This window comes from Nothoprocta perdicaria, unplaced genomic scaffold (assembly GCF_003342845.1).
Source record: "Nothoprocta perdicaria isolate Ctin4 unplaced genomic scaffold, notPer1 scaffold_0, whole genome shotgun sequence".
NCBI lineage: Eukaryota > Metazoa > Chordata > Aves > Tinamiformes > Tinamidae > Nothoprocta > Nothoprocta perdicaria.
In genome coordinates this window covers 362,443-383,853 of record NW_020454092.1, presented here as the reverse complement: position 1 = coordinate 383,853, position 21,411 = coordinate 362,443, and the positions used below count along the sequence as shown (strand labels likewise).

The window sequence follows — 21,411 nt, the reverse complement described above, 5'->3', positions numbered from 1 at the left end:
GGTGAATGATAACTTCAAAAGGTTGACAGCACTTCAGAACTTTTGCATCCAGATAGTAAAGGCCAGGAATATTTGTTTCTGATGTATTTGTCTCCTCCCTTGGTCTTCTGTTCCCTCTGCCAGCTCCAGTGTGACTGTCTGTCACCAGCAGTCCCCACTTTCCTGTCTAATCTGGTCTAACGGTGGTGCATGTGCTCTTGTGTGTGAGGAACATTGCTCACGTGAGTCGTTCTGCTGCCAGTATTCACTGCAGCTTGGCTGTCCAGGTGCACTAGGGCTTGCAGGGTTGAGGACCTGAATTAGGAGGTCTCTGGGTTTGGAAGTTTCCCCATTTCGTTTGTTGATGTGATGCCTGTGGTTGAGGYGCTGCGTCCACGGCATTACCTTGGAGTAACTGCTCCAAGGAGAGGCACAAACGGTGTTTTATTCCTGAAGACCAGGGAGTTAATGGTGTTGACAAAGCAGCACAACTAAAACTGCCTTCATTATGCTCCTGATCTGCAGGACCCACCAATTCCCTTTCTCTTGAGATCTCTTTAGAGGAAAATGTGTGCAGGGCAGTATAAATGATGACTCTAGTCTTAAATGGATACATAGAAGATGACGGGAAGTCTAATGACAAGTTGAAACAAGAACAAAAGGTCAGAGGAAGAGGTTAGGCCCTTGTATCGCTGAAGAAGCTGGGAGAGGCTACTGGAAGAATAGACCTTATATCATGTCACATGGATAAATCTTACCCTGACTGGGAAAGCTGGGAAAGGAGAATATTTGTTCCATAAGGAACAGCCCTGCAGAGTGTTTGTCAGTCAGATGTAGCTTTGAAGCTTCCTCTCTCAAAAAGGTGGTGCCTTCAATAAACACCTTGAATGGTTCAGTGTTTTGTCAGCTGTTGTCTGTGGCGTTAAGCAGGGAAACTTTATTAAAAAGGCTCTATGTTGTCTTATTCAGTATCTAAAACCAGATTTTTATGTGTTTTTCTCACATTTGGAGAACCAACCAAGTAGTGGTAGAAGTTTCTGATCAAGTGATACCTCAGAATTTTGTCAGCTACATGTACAGCAAAGCTGGGGAGAAAGTTACATTTTTGTTTGTTAGTCCACAGCAGGGAGCAGATTAAAGGTTTTTTCTAGCAGGTAATGCCAGGTGTATTGCAGATGCTCCAAGCTGATGGATACTACCTTGAAAAGCCTCCTAACACCCACTTTAATTTGGTACCTTGGCTCGAGCAGTGCAGTTGGAGGTGCAGTTTTCACCAGCACACCAAAATCTTTGTGCCTGTTTTGCTTTATTTAAACCAGTCCCTGTTTATTTAAACCAGTCCCTGTTTCAGGTTATGCTAATAATTTTACTTACATTAGTTGCACGTACAGTAACTTTTGCTGGTAAGTAAAGCTAGCCTGTCTACGCTGGTGCCAGTCTGTAGCTATGAGCTTCAAACTATCATGCAGAAAAACTGTGGAAAGTTCTGCAGGATCCCACACGTTCTGCAATCCGGCTAAGAGCTTAAAGCTTTTTGATCTTGTACCGCTATAAGGGAACCCCAAAGTAGTCATTTAGGTGATAGTGTTTATGAAAATTTGCTACAGGCGTAAGCTTTATCGCCTTGAAATCAGTGAGAAGGACGTTCTGTTCCTCTGGCAGCAAATATGGAACGATCTCTTAAAACTGCCGAATCCAGTCTTGGCACGTGCTGCAAAATCGCGCATATTGTTACCAGGATAAATTACTGTGTGCTTACCCTTCGTTGCAACATGCAAACAGAACTGAGTCACTCGGAAAAAGACCTTTGTTGCGGCCAGGTTTTTCCACACGCTCGCGCAGGGCCCTGCTGTGCCGCGGCTGCTGGGCAGCTCGGCGTTCCCGACGGGCAGCTCGGCGTTCCCGGCATGTGCTCGGCCTTCCCGACGGGCAGCTCGGCACTCCCGATGTGTACTTGGCATTCCTGCCGGGCAGCTCGGCGTTCCCGCCACGTGCTCGGCGTTCCCACCGCACACTCGACATTCCCGTGTGACGGCGGCCGGCCCGACGCGCGTTCCCCGCGCTCCGCGTGCTCCGTGTCGGGGAGCTCGGCTCCTCGCGAGCTGCTCAGGAGGCGTCGAGGTGGCCACCAAGGGACGTGAGGAGGCGGCCACGTCCTCTCAGCCGCCTCCCTGTTTCCCAGCTGCTCCTAAGAGCTCCTGCAAATTATTTCATGTTTCCATAGCCCGCTGCAGTGTCACTTTTTACACTGTCTTTTACCTCTTATGCCCATTGAAATGTAGTATCTTTCTTAATGTAGTACTTTTATTACAACAGGCTCTTGCTCTAGGGTGTCTAGACATAGGTTTAAATGTTTGAAAAGTTCACAGAACACATGTATTAATTAAAGCTTTTCTCTTTACAGATTTTGCTGTGGTATATTTTGTCATTATGAGATGTCGTCTACCAGTGCTTCATTTGTGCAAATTAGATTTGATGACTTGCAGTTTTTTGAGAACTGCGGCGGAGGGAGTTTTGGGAGCGTCTATCGAGCCCGATGGATTTCTCAGGACAAGGAGGTGGCCGTAAAAAAACTGCTCAAAATAGAAAAAGAGGTAAGAGCTTACTAATAATTTGTGATGTAAAAGGAAGGACATAAAAAATTTTCTAATGTTTTCCATGCTCTAGTTCATTGAAACAGCTTATCGTGGTTTTTTGTTTAATTACGAGAAACTGTAACTGAATGTTGTTACAGTAAAGGTATGCTGAGTGGCTCCAGCTGAGTGTTTCTCTGTTTTAAAAGGTTATTGCATTCCTGTTTCTTTATTATCYTCCTCCTACCTTGTGTATCAGCTCCTCTCCATAATGAATCCTGAGGAGGAGCTATGGAGCTAGGGGTTTCCCTTTGAAACCAGTGGGCATGTTGCTAATAGGAGCATGAAATGTTTGCTGTCTTTGGCCACCTCCATTCTGCATTGTTGCATCTAGTCTATCGAGTCCTGTGGTTCACATCCCTGTGTTCATCACAGGCACAGCGTGTTCGGGTAGGTTGGGTTCCATCCTCACCCGCTGCAGGAGGTTTTGATCTGGGCTTCCAGCAGCTCTGAGTCAGCTGCAGTTCCACTTTTGCTTGGTGTCATCTTGCAGAGAGGTTTCAGGCCAACCATTCAACCAGTCGTTGGTTCTAGTGGCTTGCTGCATGTGTGGAAAGATAGATGGGCCCTTAGCAATGCTGTGGGAAAAGGCACAATGACCATTTACTCAACCGTAAGAGGTTTATCTAGAAAAGCTCTTGACTCTCAGCTTCGTAGAGTCCCAGCAGAGATACAGTGTCCCCACAGAGCCAGTCTGTGTGCTCATCACCTCAGCAGCGAGGACACGCTCATGTAGCAATGGACAACACAGTTTCTGGCCCACTGCAGCCTTTTAAAAGAATGGTGACAAACTGGAAGGGCAACAGAAGTGCATGCTCCTTTTGTGCGATATCCTCAAAACATCTTAGGAGTATAGTTACAAGCTGAAAGGCAACAACAACAACAAAAATCTAAGGATAATATGCTTAGAAAGTTTCCAGACACCAAGATTCTTCTGCTGTTGCAGCATCTGAGGGAGTGTGATAGAGTGCATCGTGCTCAGTGATGTAAGTGTCTTTAGTTACGATTAAGGAAGCTGGTGTCTAAATAACGTGGAAGGGTGCTTGTGCTGCCTATTGGGGGTGATGGAAGATGGGCACACTCAGGCCAGTGTCAATTTGAGCACTGGGGAAACTGACATTGGGCTGTTGGTGAAGACCTCGCTGGGTTGTTTTTGAAAGAASGTGGACAGACTGGAGGGGCAGCATGTTTCTTCCTGTACAGAATTGTTCATTTTCAACCAGACTGGTCTTCATTTGCATTTTAAATTTAGGAAGATGGGCTGTGGTGGGGAATGGCTTGGTGTGAGCACCCTCTGAAAGTTTTCTGGGGAGCCAGTGTAGAGGTGCATGGTAATGTCTTCAGKAAGACTAGCAAGATTAGTTCAAACTTGTCTATCAGATGAGGCAACTGTGAATCAAAATGTAATGAATCAAAAATTAATATAAGCTTGTTTGCAAACATTACGTTTTCATATGGGAAAATACTGGCCTCGTTTAATCTGATGTTAGAAAATTATTACAGAAATAATGTTTGGGATCTGAAGCCAGACAAATTAGAATGGGAAATAAAACACAAATTATAAGAAGTGAGAATGAGTAACACTTGGAACGAGCTGCAGAGGGAAGGAGTGAAGATGGAGAATTTGTTCCATCTCTCCGTATCTTCACCCTGAGATGAGACGTCTTCTTGGACCATTGACTTGTTGAGCTCAACAGAGTAGCTTGCTGAAATATAATGGCTTGTGATTTACTGGAGGTYGGCCTAAATGGCCCAAAGGTCTTCTCTGACCTTAATGGCCGTAAGTCTGTTTACATACGCAGTGTGCAGCATGTTTGTGGTTTGTCTGTGATGTTGACAGTAACAAATGTTTGTGACTTAACTCTCCCTGCAGTTGTGGTGAGGCAATGACTTTTCTGATAGCAATAGAAAAATAACTTGCTGTAACTGTATATGCCTATGTTTGGTAGATATTTGGACAGTTTGTATTTAGTCCAGCAAACTGGTTATTACTTCTTCTGATCTCTTTGAAAGGAAGTGTCCCTTTTAACGCCGTGACTGATAATCTTTTGTTTCTGTTAACTGCTGCCAGCAAMCCAAAACATTGATTAGAGTGAAAACAAGAGAGCTGGGAGAAGCTTGCTCATAGGAATTTCATGCTAGCYGATTCCAAAGGCACAAGCCAAGTCAATGAGCTGCAGCATCATTCTGCAAATGCATTGTATCTGGGATTCATTTTATTAAGCAAACAACAATATCTTGATGGTTTGTTCTAGCCAAGTGGATATGTTCTGACATGTAAAATGGAATAATGCTAGTTCTGGCAAAGAGCAGCATATTGTACTGAAAGATACACTTTTTTTTTTTTTTTTTGAAAGGGTATATCCCAGGCAGCTTTCTTCAAGGAGTCTTTAAAAGCGTGATAAATAGGAAGACCTCTGCAAGGCATTAACTTCTTTGGAGAGGCAGTAAAATCTGACTGTGCAGGAGGAGCTATGTGCTTGTGTGAATGAGTACAGCTAAATAGGTGCATTGAGAAGGACTGTTCTGCAAGGCCTTGATTAGAACCTCAGATCTGAAACTCCGGACAAGATTTTTACTGAATAAGCAAATCATATGAATGTGTCTTGAGTGATTAAGGAAGAGCAGAAGGAAAATTAAACTGCAGCTTTGCCATCTTGTCTAAGCATGTTGGTAGTTTTGGGGTCTAAGTAAGGAACAAGGGAAGTTATCTGATATTTTTGTGCATGATTTGTACGAATGATTGATTGGACAGGCCCATAATTTGCCTGCCATTGAAACAGATGGGGAAAATTGGGTGCATAGGCCCAATTTGGACCCAGTTGGGTCCCAAGGCTGTGGAAGTTGCTGGCAGCTCTGCTGCCCCCGCTACCTTGAGCCCGTAGCCACCTGAACGGAACGGTCCAGCCRGCAGTTTTATGCCTTGCCCAGTGCCGCTCTCGCTGAGGGGCGACCGTCCCCTCAGCGGTCCGTACGAGTCGGAGGCCCATGGTGTTTGCCGCTGCTCGCCCTTGAGGGGTGGGCTTTTGATGCTGTTTCTCAGCAGCTCCTGTCTGACCAAGAGTGTGGCTCTTCTTGCAGTTGATGGCTGGTAGGATTTTGCCTGMATTTTTAATTTCACTTTAATGTCAGTGCTCTGTAGTAGTAGTCCTGTGATACTTGGACTGATTCTTTGCTCTTGGTGGACAGCAGCAATGGATCCAATTTGCTTCAGCTCTTAGAACCACAGAACCTTTGTGTAGGATCATTTAGTTTTATGCATTAAAGCTGTCCTCCCATTCCTTTCAAGTGCTGCTGGTGGATTGTGCAAACTGCAGCTTGGTGGTGGGGAAAAGCCAGGGAAATGTAAGCAGAATCTTATTGGAAAGTGCTCTGAGGAATCAACAGCCACTTGTGAATAAAAAATGTTGAGTACTATTAACTTTATATGCTTTGTGCAGTCATGTCTGTAGAATGTGTCTGAGTTTTTATGAGACATGTTTTATGAGACATAGGACATGTTTCTGCTGGTTTTGGTGCTGTGTTGGTGGAGGTCTGGCTACCATGGAAATTCCTTTCACGCTGTCAGGCTTTCTTGCATGTGCTATCTGTGCAGTAAGCTTTAGGGGATTGTTCAACTGCTTTATAAAACTTTTCCTATGGAAAAGAGTACATCTTGCTCCTGTTTTTCTTTTGTGATGTGCTTTGGTCAGGGAGCGCCCGAGTTGACACAGGTGGTGGTGTCCATAGCTCCCAAAGCGGCCCAGTTAGCTCGGTCCCGTGCGTGTGCCTGGTGAGCCTCGCATGTGCATTGAACAAGTGTGTGGTGATTGGAACGTGGGTCACGGGAGGAAGGACCGGGAATGACCTTCAGGAGTAACGAGGGGAAAAACAACACAGCAGAATAAAGCAAAGCAAACCGAACCGAAATTGATACTTAACCTAGACAGGGCTAAAAATAGGGGATGTTCTCTTTGCTCGCAGTTTATAGCTGTTACGGGTGCTTTGGTGCCAGCCTTGAATGACTCTCTGTTCTGGGAACCGGCCATACAGAAGAGGAATTTTGATGCTTTTTTATTAAGACTTTCCAGGAGCTCTGACTCCTTTCCCCCTTTTATTTCTAAATCAGCAAGTGTTTAAAGAGGTGCAAGATAATCTCTGTGGGGAACCCTCTAAGTGGGCTTGATTCTGGCTTGGAGCAGAGGGAGGGACGGGCCCAGTGTTTCTCAACCCGTCATCCTGTGCTATGTGTAGCTGGCTGAGGGGTTGTGAAAGATGGCTGTAAGCATGTGGTATATAACGATATACAGGGGGTGCAGCTCTGAATATGTGAGCTTTGCAAAGAGACCTGCACCTATATTTGAAAATTGTAAAGAGTTTTCTTATAATCAATATGTGTAGACTTTGTGATCTCATGAGACCCCTTCCAGAGCCATGTTTATTGTAAGAAATATTGCTGAATCTTGTTAATGGCTGTAGGGAAAAAAAAATGCTGTATGTATTATGCCAAAGACGTGTTTTAAAGTGTCTTTGTTTTGGTTTTCCAGTGAGGATATTTCAAGTTTAGAGTTTGCTTGCTTTTCAGATTTTGGCTTAAAAATAAATAAAGGAGGGGTGGAGGAGAACTTAGAGCTTCTCCAGGTGCTCACAGGGGGAACTTGATACGACTGCCAGTCTGTGGCAGTTGTACAAACAGGGCTGAACGCTCGGGCGGCTGTGCGTGCTGTACAACCCACAAACAAAGTCAGTTGTTGTGGGTAGGACAGAGACCTCTACAACAAATCTCTGACTGGCCCCGCTTTCGAGGTTACCCTCCTCTTGGGTAATCTCGCTTTCCTCAGGGTTTTTGTTTGTTTGAGGACTTTATTTTGAAAATCAGTGTTATATTTTGGGGTGATTTGAAAATCTTTGCCTTAGAAAATGTCCTTAGCAGATGTATGGGGCATGACTGCATGCTACGTCTCAAGCAGAACTTGTGTTGCAACCAAAATGTTATCAAAAATGCACAGGTATTTAGGAGATGCCAGTCTAATGAAAGATGATATAACACTGCCAGAATAAATTCATTCTTGGGAAACACATGCCTTGTTTTCATTTAGTCTGCATTAAAAAGAAACTTTGTTCCTCTGCCTCAGCGCTCCCCAAGACTGTCTCAGAAACATAATCACCCAGGCACAGAAACACATTTGTCTGTGTTTTGCTACATTTTGCTGTAGTGGATTATTTACTTGTGTACTCACCATATTTATACCAAGTCTTTCATTAGATGAGTAACGTCTTTCAAAGTTGCTTCATGTAAATAACGAGCATTTGTAGTGCAAGTTGTGTAGCTTACTGAGATGTTTTAGACCAGCCTGATCTGAGGTCCTCACTGGTTTGTATATACACTCCTAACTCTCTTAAATCCAGCTGATCTGGGCTTGATTTGATTGAGGAGCCAACTTCAGTGAAGCTGGCATGTCGGGGCTCAGCCTGGCAATCCAGGGCTTCAAAAGCTATTTTGGGTCAGTTGAGACATAGTGACCATCAGTGTTGTCATCTTAGCTTGTAATGAATGCAGAGCAGTGTCACAAGTGCCAGTGCGTGTTGCTGTAGTCGTTTTCAAGAAGTTATCCTACCCTTTTTTATGAGCTAAGACACCAGAGTTTGTGCGAAGTCATAAAGGTTAAGAGCACATTTCCTTCTCTGACTGGGGAACAGCTGTGAGCAGGAACTTCATAAACAAACTTAATAAACAAGTAAATTACTAAAGTGCCATGTGTCAGGTTTTGTCTCTTGCATCTCTTCTCTGGAGTCTTTTAGCTGTGCATTATTCCCGTTAATGCAGGGTACAAACACAGTGCTTTCTGGATTTATTTTTTCTTCTCCGGTATGAATTGCCCTAACTGTGTCAGAGTGAGGCAAAGTTACCTGAGGTGCACTGCCACACACTGCTGTAACTTGGTTGATGCAGGGGCACTTTGCTATGGGTTTGATCCCTCATTTAGGAATATCTCTGCAAGACGTGGGATGATTTAAACCCATTATGTTTATAGTTGCTTTTTCAGAAAGTGCAATATCTGTAGGTGAACAAGCCTTAACACCAGCTTTCTGCAAGGTAAGCAGAAATGTGGTTTAGAAGAGGGAGAAAATCTGTCCACAATTATTTGAAAAACACTCTTTCTATTGCTTCTGCTGCCCACAGGATCCATCCCAGTTGTTATGATGTCTTTATATATTCTTCTGTTTCATAATTAATTTGTGCTATATATCATCTTAAATTTGTGCTGTCATTCTGCTACAAGCTTTTGGTTAACAGTGGGTTGCTGGAATTTCCATTGATACTTAACCACAATTTGGGGTTTTTTTGATCTGCTCTGTGTGTGTGTGTGTGTGTAAATGTGTGTGTGTGTGTGTGTGTGTATGTGTATATAGATATATAAAATTTTTTTCTTTCTTCTTTTTGCATGGACTCAGATACCAGATACTATTTGTGGTTTAGATGCAGGGTTGCAATGCTTGTTTCTCCATGCCAAAACCCTTCACATCAACTTGCAGCTCTTTTATTTCCCCTCCCACGACATTCACTGACCCTGAGCTTCTGTAGAAGTGATCAACAGCAAACTGTATTTTTGGATGTTTAGGCTGTCCTCGAGTTTTGCTGGAGAAATCTCATAGATACAAATGAGGTCCCTTTCTCAAAGCCATTATTTTGGGCTCTTCGCAGACCTTTGCAGTTGACAGCCATTTAAAATTAGCTTCATCTTTATAACTATGTAACTCTCTCTCTAGTTTCTAAAGAAAAGTTGTGGTTCTAAGAATAGTTTGCAATATAGCCATAAGATTTGGATGCATAGTTATTTGTTGAGAGAACTCTGTTATGGAAAGTGCTCAGGAAAGAAATCTAGAAAACACTGTGTTGTGTGTATATAGGCTTACTTCCTATTTTTCTACATTACACTGGCCACTTGCATTTAGACTAGAAATCAGGTTACCAGCTGGAGAAGAAGCTGGAGGCTCAGACATGTAACAGGGCCCATGACCTAACAAGGCACCAAACATCATCTGCAAAATTTCTGTTCACAGCTTTTTAGCTTCTAGCCAGCGTGAGGTAGCACCTGCCAGATTAAAATTTCGTCCACTGTGGTGTAAATGAATCGGACTGGACATCTGCTGAGAGCACATAGGCGTAGGAAGGTACCTGGTTGGGCACCACGTGGCAGGTGGGAGCGGCTGGGCACCCAACAAGTGGTGGCATCTGCCCCGAGCCCCTGTGGTTGGAGGGACAGAGGGGTTGGTCTAAATGCATGTGAGCAGCACTGGAGCTGGTTCCTGTTGAGGGCAAAGGAATTTATCGAATATTTATACACAGTATTGCATGTGCAGTGGCAGATTCTTGTTTTTGATAGTAACAAAGTTGTTATTCAGTCATGTAGATGTATTGTTTGAATCCAGTAGCAGGTGGAGCTTGCTGTAGTTTGCCTGCTCAAGCCAAGTTATGGGCATGGGCTGCTGTTTGCATGGTCTGATCTGGGCCACGCGTCTCTTGGGCGCACAGGCTCTTCTCCATTCTGTGTCTTTGGAGCTGGGCACACGGAGCCACAGTCTTTGGTTGGTACCTGCCATGTACATCACAGCTATGGGATTTTGAATCTTAACAGAGCAGTAAAAACTGCCCTCCTTTTCCTGCCTTTCCCTTTTATTTTTTGAGCAGCTTTGTGTGAGCTATACGAGGATCTGGGTCACAAGACTTTACTGAAAACAAAAGTAAAAAGAGAGGATCTGTTCCAAAGCCGAGAGAAGCACCAAATCAGTTGGGTTTTGATCCTCAGCTACACCACTCAGCGAAGGTTATTTCACATTTACCTATTGCCACTTACCAAGGTGTTGCTAGCGAAAGTTTCTTTTTGAAGAGGTCTGTATAAACAATTACACAGAAACACTGGGACCTGTTTATGTTAGCGGGAGGCTGTGGAAGGGCCCGGAGCCGGCTGCTCCGTTAACTCCTCAGCAGCCGCTGCTCGCCCCGCTCCGCTTCACGCGCCGCAGCGGCTCGGCCCGGCCCGCGAAGGCAGGTGAGGAGCTGCTCCTGCTGTGACCCGGCTGCCGGCATCTGAACGTCTTGAACAGCCTAAGAATGGAGGAATCTTATTTGTGGACGCGTATTTACTTGCTAGACTGTGATTTAGTAAATCCTGCTGTATAATTTGCTCTTTAAAGGAGCAGTCGCCACTGGGGAGCTGGATAACGAAGCATGCAGACTGCGCACATGCCTGCTTTTAATAAAATAAAAAAATATTAAAAGGTTTTGCACAAATCATCTGTGAGAAGCAGAGTATGAGTGGCAAGTAGATTGTTGATCTGGAAACTTGTTAAAAGTATCTAGTTGCTGCTGCACCCTTTAGTAAGTATTTGTCATTTTTCCAATAGCAAAGGTTTTTCTGTTCTCTGGAAGAAGCACAGGGGCAAATGAAATGGAGGGCTGGTTGCATGCAGCTAGAGGGAAATAAAGCACAGAGATATTTGTTCTCTAATCATATAATGCCCTTCATTTTAGTAATGCTAGATATGTTTGAGGCAGTCCCAGAAAAGAGAGATACTTAGGGCTTATAAAATCACATTCCTGTGTTTCCTGCACTGAGGGAGGGACGCCGCAGTGATGTGTCTTTGTTTGCTGAGATGTGTGTGCCCAGGTGCTGACTGTCCTATAGTGCTTAGCAAAAGTCAGATAAAATCCAGAGCTGTTGAATGGCTCTTCCTTTTGGATGCTTTCTTGCAAAGACCCTGTTCAGGAGTTTGAGAGGGCACAAAAGAGAAGTACTAGGTCCAGAATTGCACTTATTATGTCTGTAGACTTTGGAGTTCAGCCCTTAGCTTTTGGTTTCTCACTTGTTCACTTCTTTGTGCCCAAGGCTTTATTGTAAGCTTTCTCTCCAAGCTGCTGCACCCTCCATGCTGTGAAGACACTGGCTATAAATCGGGTCCTGGCACTGTGTCCCCACATTGCTCCGCTTCCCTTGCGAGCTGCCTCCCTGTTAGTGCTCTAATCCTAGATGGAGCACTGTGGTTGTTCCCTAGCTGGGAACCAGGCTCGGTCCCGCCGGGGCACACGAGCGTGCTGTTGTTACTTAATAAATCTGAAATTTGCAGTATGAAACCTCCTGCCTTTTTATTACTGTGTTGTGTGGTATCCTGTGGAAAGGGAGAGATTCCTTGTTCTTTCCAGGCCGTTACTGAGATGAACATTCAGTAATAGCACTCACAGCGTGCTTGGCTCAAGAAATTCTTTCGGAGTAAGTGACACTTGATTCTCTAACAGCGTTGGCATCGGCTCTTAGCAATAGTGGCATGTTCTGTGCCTTGAAGCTGTGACCTGAGCTCCCTTTTTGGGAAGGAAAAAGCCTGCAGACCCTTTCAAAGACCAGGACAGTTGCTTTGTTTGTCTTTTTTTAAAAACCATATTTCTGTCTTTTTGCTTGGTCAGTGTTTAGAACCATAAAAAAAAAAAAANAAAAAAAAAAAAAAAAAAAAAAAAAAAAGTAAATATGATAGGGAGGCCGAGACCCTGCAGATAGAGCTGCTTTATAATTATACATTTGACCACAACAGTAGAAAGAAAAATGAGGATCCTTTTTCTTTATGGGGCATATTTCAGTTTTCCGTTAGGTTTAAATTGGCATTTTGGACTATGTTCACTGGAGCCACTGAAGAGCTTATCAGAAAAGGAAGGAAACAGAGGGAGGGAAAGAAAGATAGATTTCCAAATGACAACCTTTTGAATAGTCCAAGTTCAATCCCTAAAACAAAAAGTGGAATCTTTTTTTTTCTAAATAATGTGCTCTACAGTCTCACCTCTCATCTTGAGAAACATGAAAGAGCACGTAAAAGAGATGACCCAAATCACAGAGTTCCTTTGAAAGAAGAAATTCAGCTGTTTTGAACACTTACAATCAAAGGAAGTGGTTTCCCTAATTACATGAACTATGTGAAAGCTCTCAGAATAGCTCTTCCACCCCAGGATTCCTTGCACTTTAGAAGTTTGCATAAAAGCTCACATGGAGAATCAGATGCAAAGTGTTTGATTCAAATTTTATTAGGCAGAAGTGAGCATACATTCATAGCTCGGGGTTTGACAGCTGCTTGGGTTTGGACCACAGTCCTGATTTTGATGGATTTTTAGTCCTGTAGTTTAAAATCTTTTGCTCTTCCATTTCTCTGGTGAGACTCACCTTTCAAGAGAAAAGTAGGAATGGAAAAAATGGAGAAAGGAGAGAGGGATCCCTTTGTGAGCTTTCACTTGCAGATTTTTACTTTAATTAGAGCGTTCATCGTTGTGAAAATCCGTCTCTGTATACAGCTCTCAAAAGCATGAGGAATAATAGTTCCTCTCATTTTAGAGACACTCTTTATCTTAAAATATTTATTTTGAAGAACTAGGATCTGAACTCTACCATTTCAGTATAGTTTTAGCATTACTATTTAATTCAACATAAAAAATATGAGTTCGATACTGTATTTGGACAGGCTGTTCAGAAGACCCTTTCTGAGCTCACACTTTGATTTTGTATATACACTATAATAAATGAAGTATTAGTAAATGAAGCAGTGAGTACGTATGAAAAAATGCAGGAGGTCGGGGGTCTCTAAAGCTTAAAATCTCTGCTTTTCAAGATTTCCTATCCAAAAAAAGTTTACTTTTGTTTTTTAAATATGGCTTGAGCATAGTGGATGAGAATTTGACAAATGTGGATACCTAAAGTTAAGTGCATAGCTGATCCAAATAGAGAACTCGCCTTTAATAAAATGCTAAATTTTAGCAAAGTAGAATATAAATTCTTTTTTTTTCTCCCTTTCTCTCTCTAGAAAATCTATTTCTTTGATGGTTTTATTAGCTTAAAAAAAAAGTTAGATTTTAGCAAGGGTTATAAGTATCCATCACAAAGTTGTCTGTCCTCTCAGTGTTAAAGATTGGTATCTAATCTTTATCTAGCCAAGTCTAAAAATGATATTTTCATTCCAAACCATCTCTGAAACTTGCAACAAAATATTGACTCTGAAGACACAGTACAAAATCATTCATTAATGAATTAATGAATTAGTGAAATGAGGAGTGAATTATTAATGAATAATGTTTGCAAGATATGAAATAGTGTGTGGGACCAACGCACTGGCTCTTTACAGCAATAATTTCCAAATGATGTTGTATTCTTCACAACCACAGTAATTTTATCCACATTTGATAAAGACACAGATAATTGGTAAAATTGGCATTGAAAAGAAATCTCACAGTCTTTTAAATTGCAAGAATTCAGAAAAGGGGAAAAAGGCAGAACTTTTATGACTGCCTCCTAGGTATACAGGACCTGCCAAAGCCCACTTTATAGTAACATCGTGTCCTAATAACAAGGTGTCACCAGCTTTCTATTTGAACAGAGAAATAAATGTTTCTTTGGTGCCTGTTTTCCTCTTCCCCTAGCAATATTGCCTCTTCTTGTAAGAATTAAACTTTCTGAGCTCCATTTTTTTTTCCAGGAGATCTTTCCCTGGATTCAAGGAGTTGTGTCCTAGAAGTGACCACCATCAGCGACCGATGTTGTTTTAAGTCAAGTGTCCTGCACCTTAAGAGCCTGTATCAAAAGGGATGATAGATGTCATGTAGCCACCCAGCGCTCCGGCAGGGTGTTGGATTGGTGGAAAAGAGCGAGTTCTGGATGTGCCTTTGAGAGAGGGAGACGTTTCTGGCAGTGAAGCTTTGTAATCAGCACTGCTGGAGCATCATTGTGCTTGGATGAAGCTGAGGCTGGGCAGGCCACGCTGCATTTGGAGATGGAGTGGGAAATTCGGTTTGCTTGCATCTGACATATTATAGGAGTTGGTTTTGCTCCATATATAAGTTAGGACAGCCCTCAGAAGAGCTTTTACAGAGTGGGAGCTTTGATTTGTGCTGGAGAATGGGAAACTGTGGTATATGTTGTTATGCTGCTGCTGTTCCACACCAAAGAAGATGGTTGGGGTTGGCATATACTTTGTGCTACTGAAATAACAGAAATTCTAGACTGACCATTAAATGAGATGTCCTTCGCCAATGTAATGAGTGTTGCGTCCTTGTGTAATTACTGCTGTATCCCAGAACAGAATTCAAATAGTAGGCAATTGTGCTAGGATTGCATACCTTGTTGGAGCTGTTCCATTACAGCTTTTCACTGGAGGGATTGGTACGTGCCATTAACGAAGAAAGAGACAGAAAGCCAACTAGATACGGGTTGCAACCACAAACGGCTGGCAAGCATGTCCATGAGTACCCAGCCCTGCCTCTTCCAACATCTCCTCTATCTTAGAGATGTAATCCCAGATCAGAGCTCTAGAGAGCTCTCTCAGGACACTGGATGAGGTGCTCACCAAGCAAAAGAAGGTAAAACAGTGAGATAGCAGTTATCCTTCTCCCTAGCACATCCTCCTTTTGTTTACATTCCCATTAATGTTCTTTGTGACAGCTGGAGGAAATGCCTCACAGTGTGAACTAGATGGGTGAACCAGAGCAGAGACAGCCAACAGACTAGATGGAGGTGCAGATGCTTTTTGCTCTGCTCAGATTCACACTAGAGCTTTCATTAGCTGCAGCGTCTTGCATTTTCTTTGGGTTTTCAGGTAGAGCCTGGGGGAGAGAGATTGCGTGGATTTACTGCACAGAGGGGCTCGAGTCCTGGAGCTGCTTTGGGCTTGTGCAATAATCCAGTGTTCCAGCTTCCTCCTTTGGGGTTTCATTTATTGCAGCTCCTCTGAGAACACAGTGCAAAAGGATAAAGGAAGTAGTGCAAGTGAATCATTTTGTAATCACATAACGGATAATCTCAGTCTCGTAACAGGCCTTTTAAACACTCTTAATTTCCCCTAAGATATGTTTGTGTATAGGAGCTAGAGCAGTTCTGGAAATGCTTTGTACATCCGTGGGTTTGGAGAGTGGAAATTAATAATATACGTGATGCTGTGAGGCTTTCCCAGGACGGACTTGAGAGAAAGTGCTCTAGGGCTGGTTCCACCAAAACATCTCAAGCAAGTTCAACAGTTCTCGGGCTTCACATTCCGAGTTTGGTTTGTGTATCAGTTTTATTGTCTTTTTGGTGGGCTCTAGCCACAGAGATCATCATCGCAGCACAGGCAGGGATAGAAACTGTGGTAAAGCTGGTCATTCTGTTGTAACCTGGGCAAGGGAGCTGGCTTGGGACATTAGCGTGTGATTGCAGCAGAGGACTACCGGCTTTTGGCTGGGCATGGAGCCCTGTGGCGGGTGTGCAAAGGCTGTACAGGTCCTCTTCTCCTTGCAGCTCCTCTCTTCACAAAAACTAAAGTCACTGCACAAAGTCACAGGGACAGGATCACTTGTCAGAGAGGTTCTGTAACATTTACAGTTTCTAGAGGGCTGAGAGGTACGAGTACTCAGGTTGCCACCTTTTTTAGCTATTTATTTTCAGGCAGCTGACTAGGGTTTTTATAAAAAAAAATATTTTTTAAAGACAGATTTTGTGTAACAAGGATTAGAAACAAAGGAGTTCCTACTGACATGTCTATGAAAGCAGATGGCTAAAAAGAGGTCTAGGTAAACTGAGGGGTTCTGTATAGTACATTTGTCAAAGAGAGTTAAGGGGAAAGCTGAACCTATATAGTACTATATAGACTCTATCTAGAACAGTGGTAGTATATGTGGTTTTGTCACATTAAAAACAGTTTCAATTTTTTTTTCTAGTTTTCCAGCCAAGTTTTTATATTAGGAATTTGCAAGGCAGATGATTACTTGATTTTTTTTTTCTTTTGGTAGAAAAAGAATGATTTCCCATGAAGGCAGCCTGAAAAATCTCAAGAAAAGTAAAGAAACAATTGGTCTGTGTAAAACTTGAAATTTCTGGAGTTTTGTCTAGTGTCATTTTTGACCATCTCTACCCAGTAGGGGTAGCATTTGAGCCAAGTTTTTAGTTAAAATACAGTTTGCAGTGTTAGACAAAGAGGAGTAACTCTTCTGAAAAGCAGATAAGCTTATGTTTTCACTAGTCTGAACTAAGCTAAGCTAAGTCAACAGAGGTCTATCTTTAAGCTAAGGAAGGATGCTTACTGTTTAAGCAATGACAAAGAGCAAGAAGGTTTGGTAAGTGGAGCCAGCAGCTTGCTCCTCTGGGTTCATGGAGAAAGCTTGCTCCTCATTACTCACGTTTTTTTCTGACTAGAGGGGATGGATAAAACCAATTCTTTTTACCATACATGGTAAAACCAAAACTAGAAGGAAAAACAGTTCCTAATATTCAAAGGAAACTAGTAAGGCACAGCAGTCCAAGATTCAAATTATGATACTCCAGATTTTGGGAACAGGTCCCATGACAGGAGTAAGTACGGGCTTGTCGAGGGAGGCATCTCAGGTGTTACATGGGCTTAAGCAGAGTGTCACTGTCACCTGGCTTCTACCTTTGTTTTGATGACTGCTCACAGTCTTAATCTTAGTGCTGAAAGGTTCTGTGTTTCTTTGCAGTAACTGTTCTTTGGGTAGGGTGTTTGTTATTCTCTGTTTTCCTGCAGTACACATAAGTTATCCGCAGATAATTTATGAGAAAGTGTTGGAGGGGAAAATATGCTACAGAGCTCAGATAGCCTATTTGGGAATAAAAAACCCGCACGTTTCTTCAGCAGTTACAGTTAAAATATAACAGGGAGATAACGCATCTTGTGATGTGCTATTTTAGTGGCAGTGGACTCAGCCTACCCTGTTGAAGAAAATTTTGTGGAATTATAACAATCGCTGGGATCCAGGCAGTGGATTCAGCATCAAGTGCTGTCTGTACGGTTAGCTGCAGCATGTTGGGTTTATAAAGATTAAGGGGGGCTTAAGAGATGAGAACTCATCAAGAACCTGACAATTTTTTCCTTGGCCAAATGACAGTTTTCATGATTGAGTTTGAGAAAAGAGAAGGATTTAGAGGAGTGGAGCAGAATCCACTACTATAGCTGCGACTCTCGCTGATGGGAGTCTCAGTGCTAATTTCTCAGCACAAGGTACCATATAGTGACTTTCTCTTCCAAGTTACCCAGATCATTTAGTGTGATACCCAGAGAGCCTCAGGCTAAAAACCCTTGCTCTAGATGGCCGAGCATGGGCATGACCTTTCTGCGGAGACCACTCTGACATTATGTTCTGTTCTGTTGCTTTTGAGCACTGGGAAGTCTGAAGAGACCTATTAAGGGAGGATTGGTTTTGCCTGTCACTGTCATAAGCATCTTTCCAGCAAGGTTTATGTGAGATTTATAGTGACTTTGATTTCAGAAATAATTTCCCCAGATATTTTCCCATTTATTGTGTCTGGAAAGATTCAATGGTTGCATATTAGCCATGACATCTGTGATAGTCATGACATCTGTGATTTTTTTGTTCCTTCTGTGCTTGCTTGTTTGTTTTGGCTGGGGAATGGGAATAAATAGAGACAGGAGTCAAAAAGCTTAATGTTTCCCTATACCCTTGTGTTTTAGAGGTGTTGTGGGTTTTCTTGCTGTGTTCGGTACTCAGAGCAGGTTTGTGTTCTGATTGCTTGCGAATAAATCAGAACATTTCCTACACGGAGAAAAGTAATGATGATGACTGAAAATAATCTGCCCTATGGGAATTCAGGTATTTCAGACCTGATGTTTAGACCACCAATCTACTGTTTCTGCTCAACTGCTGGTAGTGCTTTGCAGCTGCAGACAGCTTTGTACTGTAAATCTGCCTGAATGAAATATTTGTAATTTCACAGGACATTGTTCTTAAACTTTTACAAGGATTACAGGATATGTGTGTTTTGAAGGATTTTACAAACAATAGATAATACTAATAAAATCAAAATTACTCACTTTTCATTCTTGGCAGGTCTTGCTTTATCAGGTACCTTAATATTAAATGTTGGTAGGATTTGAAGTCGTATGCTGCAAAACACAGTGCTGCTGTGCGATTTGTTTGGGCATCACAGATGTCAAGTGTGAAATCTGTGTGAAAACGAGTTACTTGTCTACTTCTCTGTGTCCTCTTTCAGCAAATGGCAGTGTACTTGTAACTCCAAATGCAGTTTTCAAAGTTTTAAAACCTTTTATAAGCATGATAGACAGCACTTCTAATTTAAAGTAGCCTTCAAATTATCCTTAAAATTGCCAAAGCTGTGTGCAAGGTTGACATAAAAATAAAACATTTATAGGAGCTTATAAAACTCAGTTTTATTTTCAAATGGTCACTATCCAATATAAATGTATCCTACCTACTGTTTTCCTTGCCTCCGAAAAAAAGTTCATGTACATTTGCTGCTGTATAGTGCAGATGAAATATTTTAAGACGAGTTACTTAAAATTGCATGAGCTTCTAACAGCATGTAATAAATCCATGTCCTTATTTTTCCAGCAGAATACACTGTGCCACTTTAAGAGCGTCTTGGAAATGTGTTTTTTATTTTTCTTTTTTAAGGTTGCAGCTAAAAGATGAGTGGAAGGTGTTGTAAATTAAGCATGTGTTTCTACCACTCTATATCCAAAAACAAAAATAAAAATTGTGGTAATATAAAGCTGTGTGTTTAAAATGACTGTAGGATGATTATATAGCAATGGGAATTTATTAGATTCCTTTATATTTACACTTTAAATTTCTGTAACGGCATAGGACATAATTTTGGATGCAAATTTGATGGTTTGAAACACTTGCTCAATCAAAATGCTTTTAAATACATGTTTTGTAGATCAGTATAGATAATAGTTAGGAGAATTAAATTATTTTTTTTTAACAAAAGTGCTGGTGGTATCAATTGAGAATATAATTTAACTCTCATTTACTGTGTAGTTTATGAAACAGTATCCTTATAATATTGAATATATGACTGTCTTCTAAGACATAGCAAATACTGACATAATTTTTACTTATTAACAGGCTATAGCAAATAGCCCTAAATTGGGACAAGTAATCCTTTAAATGAATATTAAAGACTTCTAAATTCATAGAACTTTAATATGTAACCATAATTTTAAGAAATAGATTTGCCTTTTGAAATAGGTCATAATACATTTGTACTGGGAGAGTGCCCACAGCACTCATCAAAGCACATGATAACTCTGCTTATTTGCAGTTAAAAGATCTCACTGAGGATTCTTTGAGCTGCAAAACCGTTTGACTTTGCCATGCTCATGGGGTTTTCCTCTTGCTTTGTTAATATAAAAGGAAATTTAATAGGTTTAACAAATGTACCCTTATCCGGATAATCAGCGTATTTTGCTTATTAATAGCTTGTTTTCTGGAAACCCTAAAGCAAAAAATTCTTTTTTTCTTACACAACTTTATGTGAGAACAGGCAAAACTGTAAGCAAAGTTTCTATGTTTTTATTTAATATCTCCTTGGTTTCTTTTTTAATGTTAAAACTGTAGTGATTGTATATCATTCCAGCAGTGAAATTCTTATTAGAAGTTTTATATTTTATTTTAAATTCTTTAAAAATCCCTCTATTTACAGAATTCTGAGAGGAACATTTGTTATCAGTAATAAAATGACTGTTGTCTAAGGTTAGGGCATAATGATAATCCAAAAGGAACTAAATTGCATTTTAGGATAAACTGTTTTTATATCCTGCTCATTAAGAAATGTATGCAGTTTAGCTTTTGAAAGAACAGAAACAACAAGGTAGTAAAAATAATGATCTGCTGTGGGTAAATTCTGGCTTCTCTCAAAGCTTAAGATGATTTAAAAAGAGCCACTGTGGAACTGTGTAATATTTATGTTAAAGTATATAAAACATATATAAATATTATGTGGAAAAGTATGTTTTCTTCTTAGCTTAATGATTTGTCAGAGTGTTACATTAAAAAAGAAATCACTCTGTAAGATGCACGTTTCCCAGAGCTTTATAGCTGATCTGTAGCTTTAGTTAGTGTTTGTCTCAAGATTAAATGTGTAAAAAGAACATTTTGGGCTCATTTACCTAGAGGACGCCAGTCTGATACAGTCATGCAGCATCCTCTCCTCCCAGTAACGTTCAAACTAATTTAATCTGTCAGTATTTGCTGTGTTTGTCCAAGGACTTGACAAAACTAATTTCTCACCTTATTCCTAAAATTAAGCGCCTTCTTAGAGGAGAGGGACCCCCTCAAGAGGCAGGCTGTATTAGGAGATCATCCCTTTCTAGACCTCAGTGGGTTCATAGGAAAACATTGCTAAGATATGGAAAAAGCATTGGGAAGAGGCAATACTAATGAGCACAGAATGACTTGTATTTTTGAGGAGCACTCTGTAAATAAAGAGTTGGGATTAAGGTATGTTAGCATTTTATGTCTTTTTTGTGTGTGGTTGGCAGTAGATAGAGCAATTTTAATAACATATCAGCAGGTCTCTTCCAGGTGCCCTTTATCAGACTGTAAAGCCCCATAGAGTAGCTAAATTACAACTCTCCCAAGATCATGACAATGATCAAAACCTCAATGCTACAAGACGTGGGGAAAAATACCTTTTAAAAGCAGTCTGAAGTGCATCTAAGTTATTTTGAAGTTCTCTTTAATAAGCATGGCAAGCATCTCTTTGGCAAAGTAAATAACCAAACTCTAATGCATAATGTTTAATAAATATTAGAGGGCACTTAGGAATGTTCTATTAATTGGATTTCTTGAGTAGTTAAACATTTCTAACACTGTAATTTTGTAGAAAGCAAAGGTGCCTCTTGCTGTGCAATTAACTCATTTATTAACACTAGAGTTGGTTGGCTGCTAGCTGACCTGATGTTCTCACAAGGGCTCGCACTTATTTCCCATGATAATCTTCAGATTACAGACTCAGACCAAGGCGAAGGGAAGGCAGCA

At 41.4% G+C, this 21,411-nt stretch overlaps 1 protein-coding gene across 2 annotated transcripts in view; it reads left to right on the top strand.

Annotated features, from left to right (window-relative positions):
- The first annotated feature begins 2,394 nt into the window (after window positions 1–2,394).
- The window catches only part of MAP3K20 (mitogen-activated protein kinase kinase kinase 20), a 75,293-nt gene continuing 56,276 nt past the window's right edge, over window positions 2,395–21,411 (top strand). Inside the window, exon 1 of one of the 2 annotated variants that reach the window (XM_026042749.1) lies at window positions 2,395–2,573. In XM_026042749.1, the coding sequence (XP_025898534.1) occupies window positions 2,415–2,573 (159 nt within the window). In that variant the 5' untranslated portion in view covers window positions 2,395–2,414. The remainder of the gene's footprint in view (window positions 2,574–21,411) is intronic. The other variant, XM_026042679.1, reaches the window with a different exon arrangement.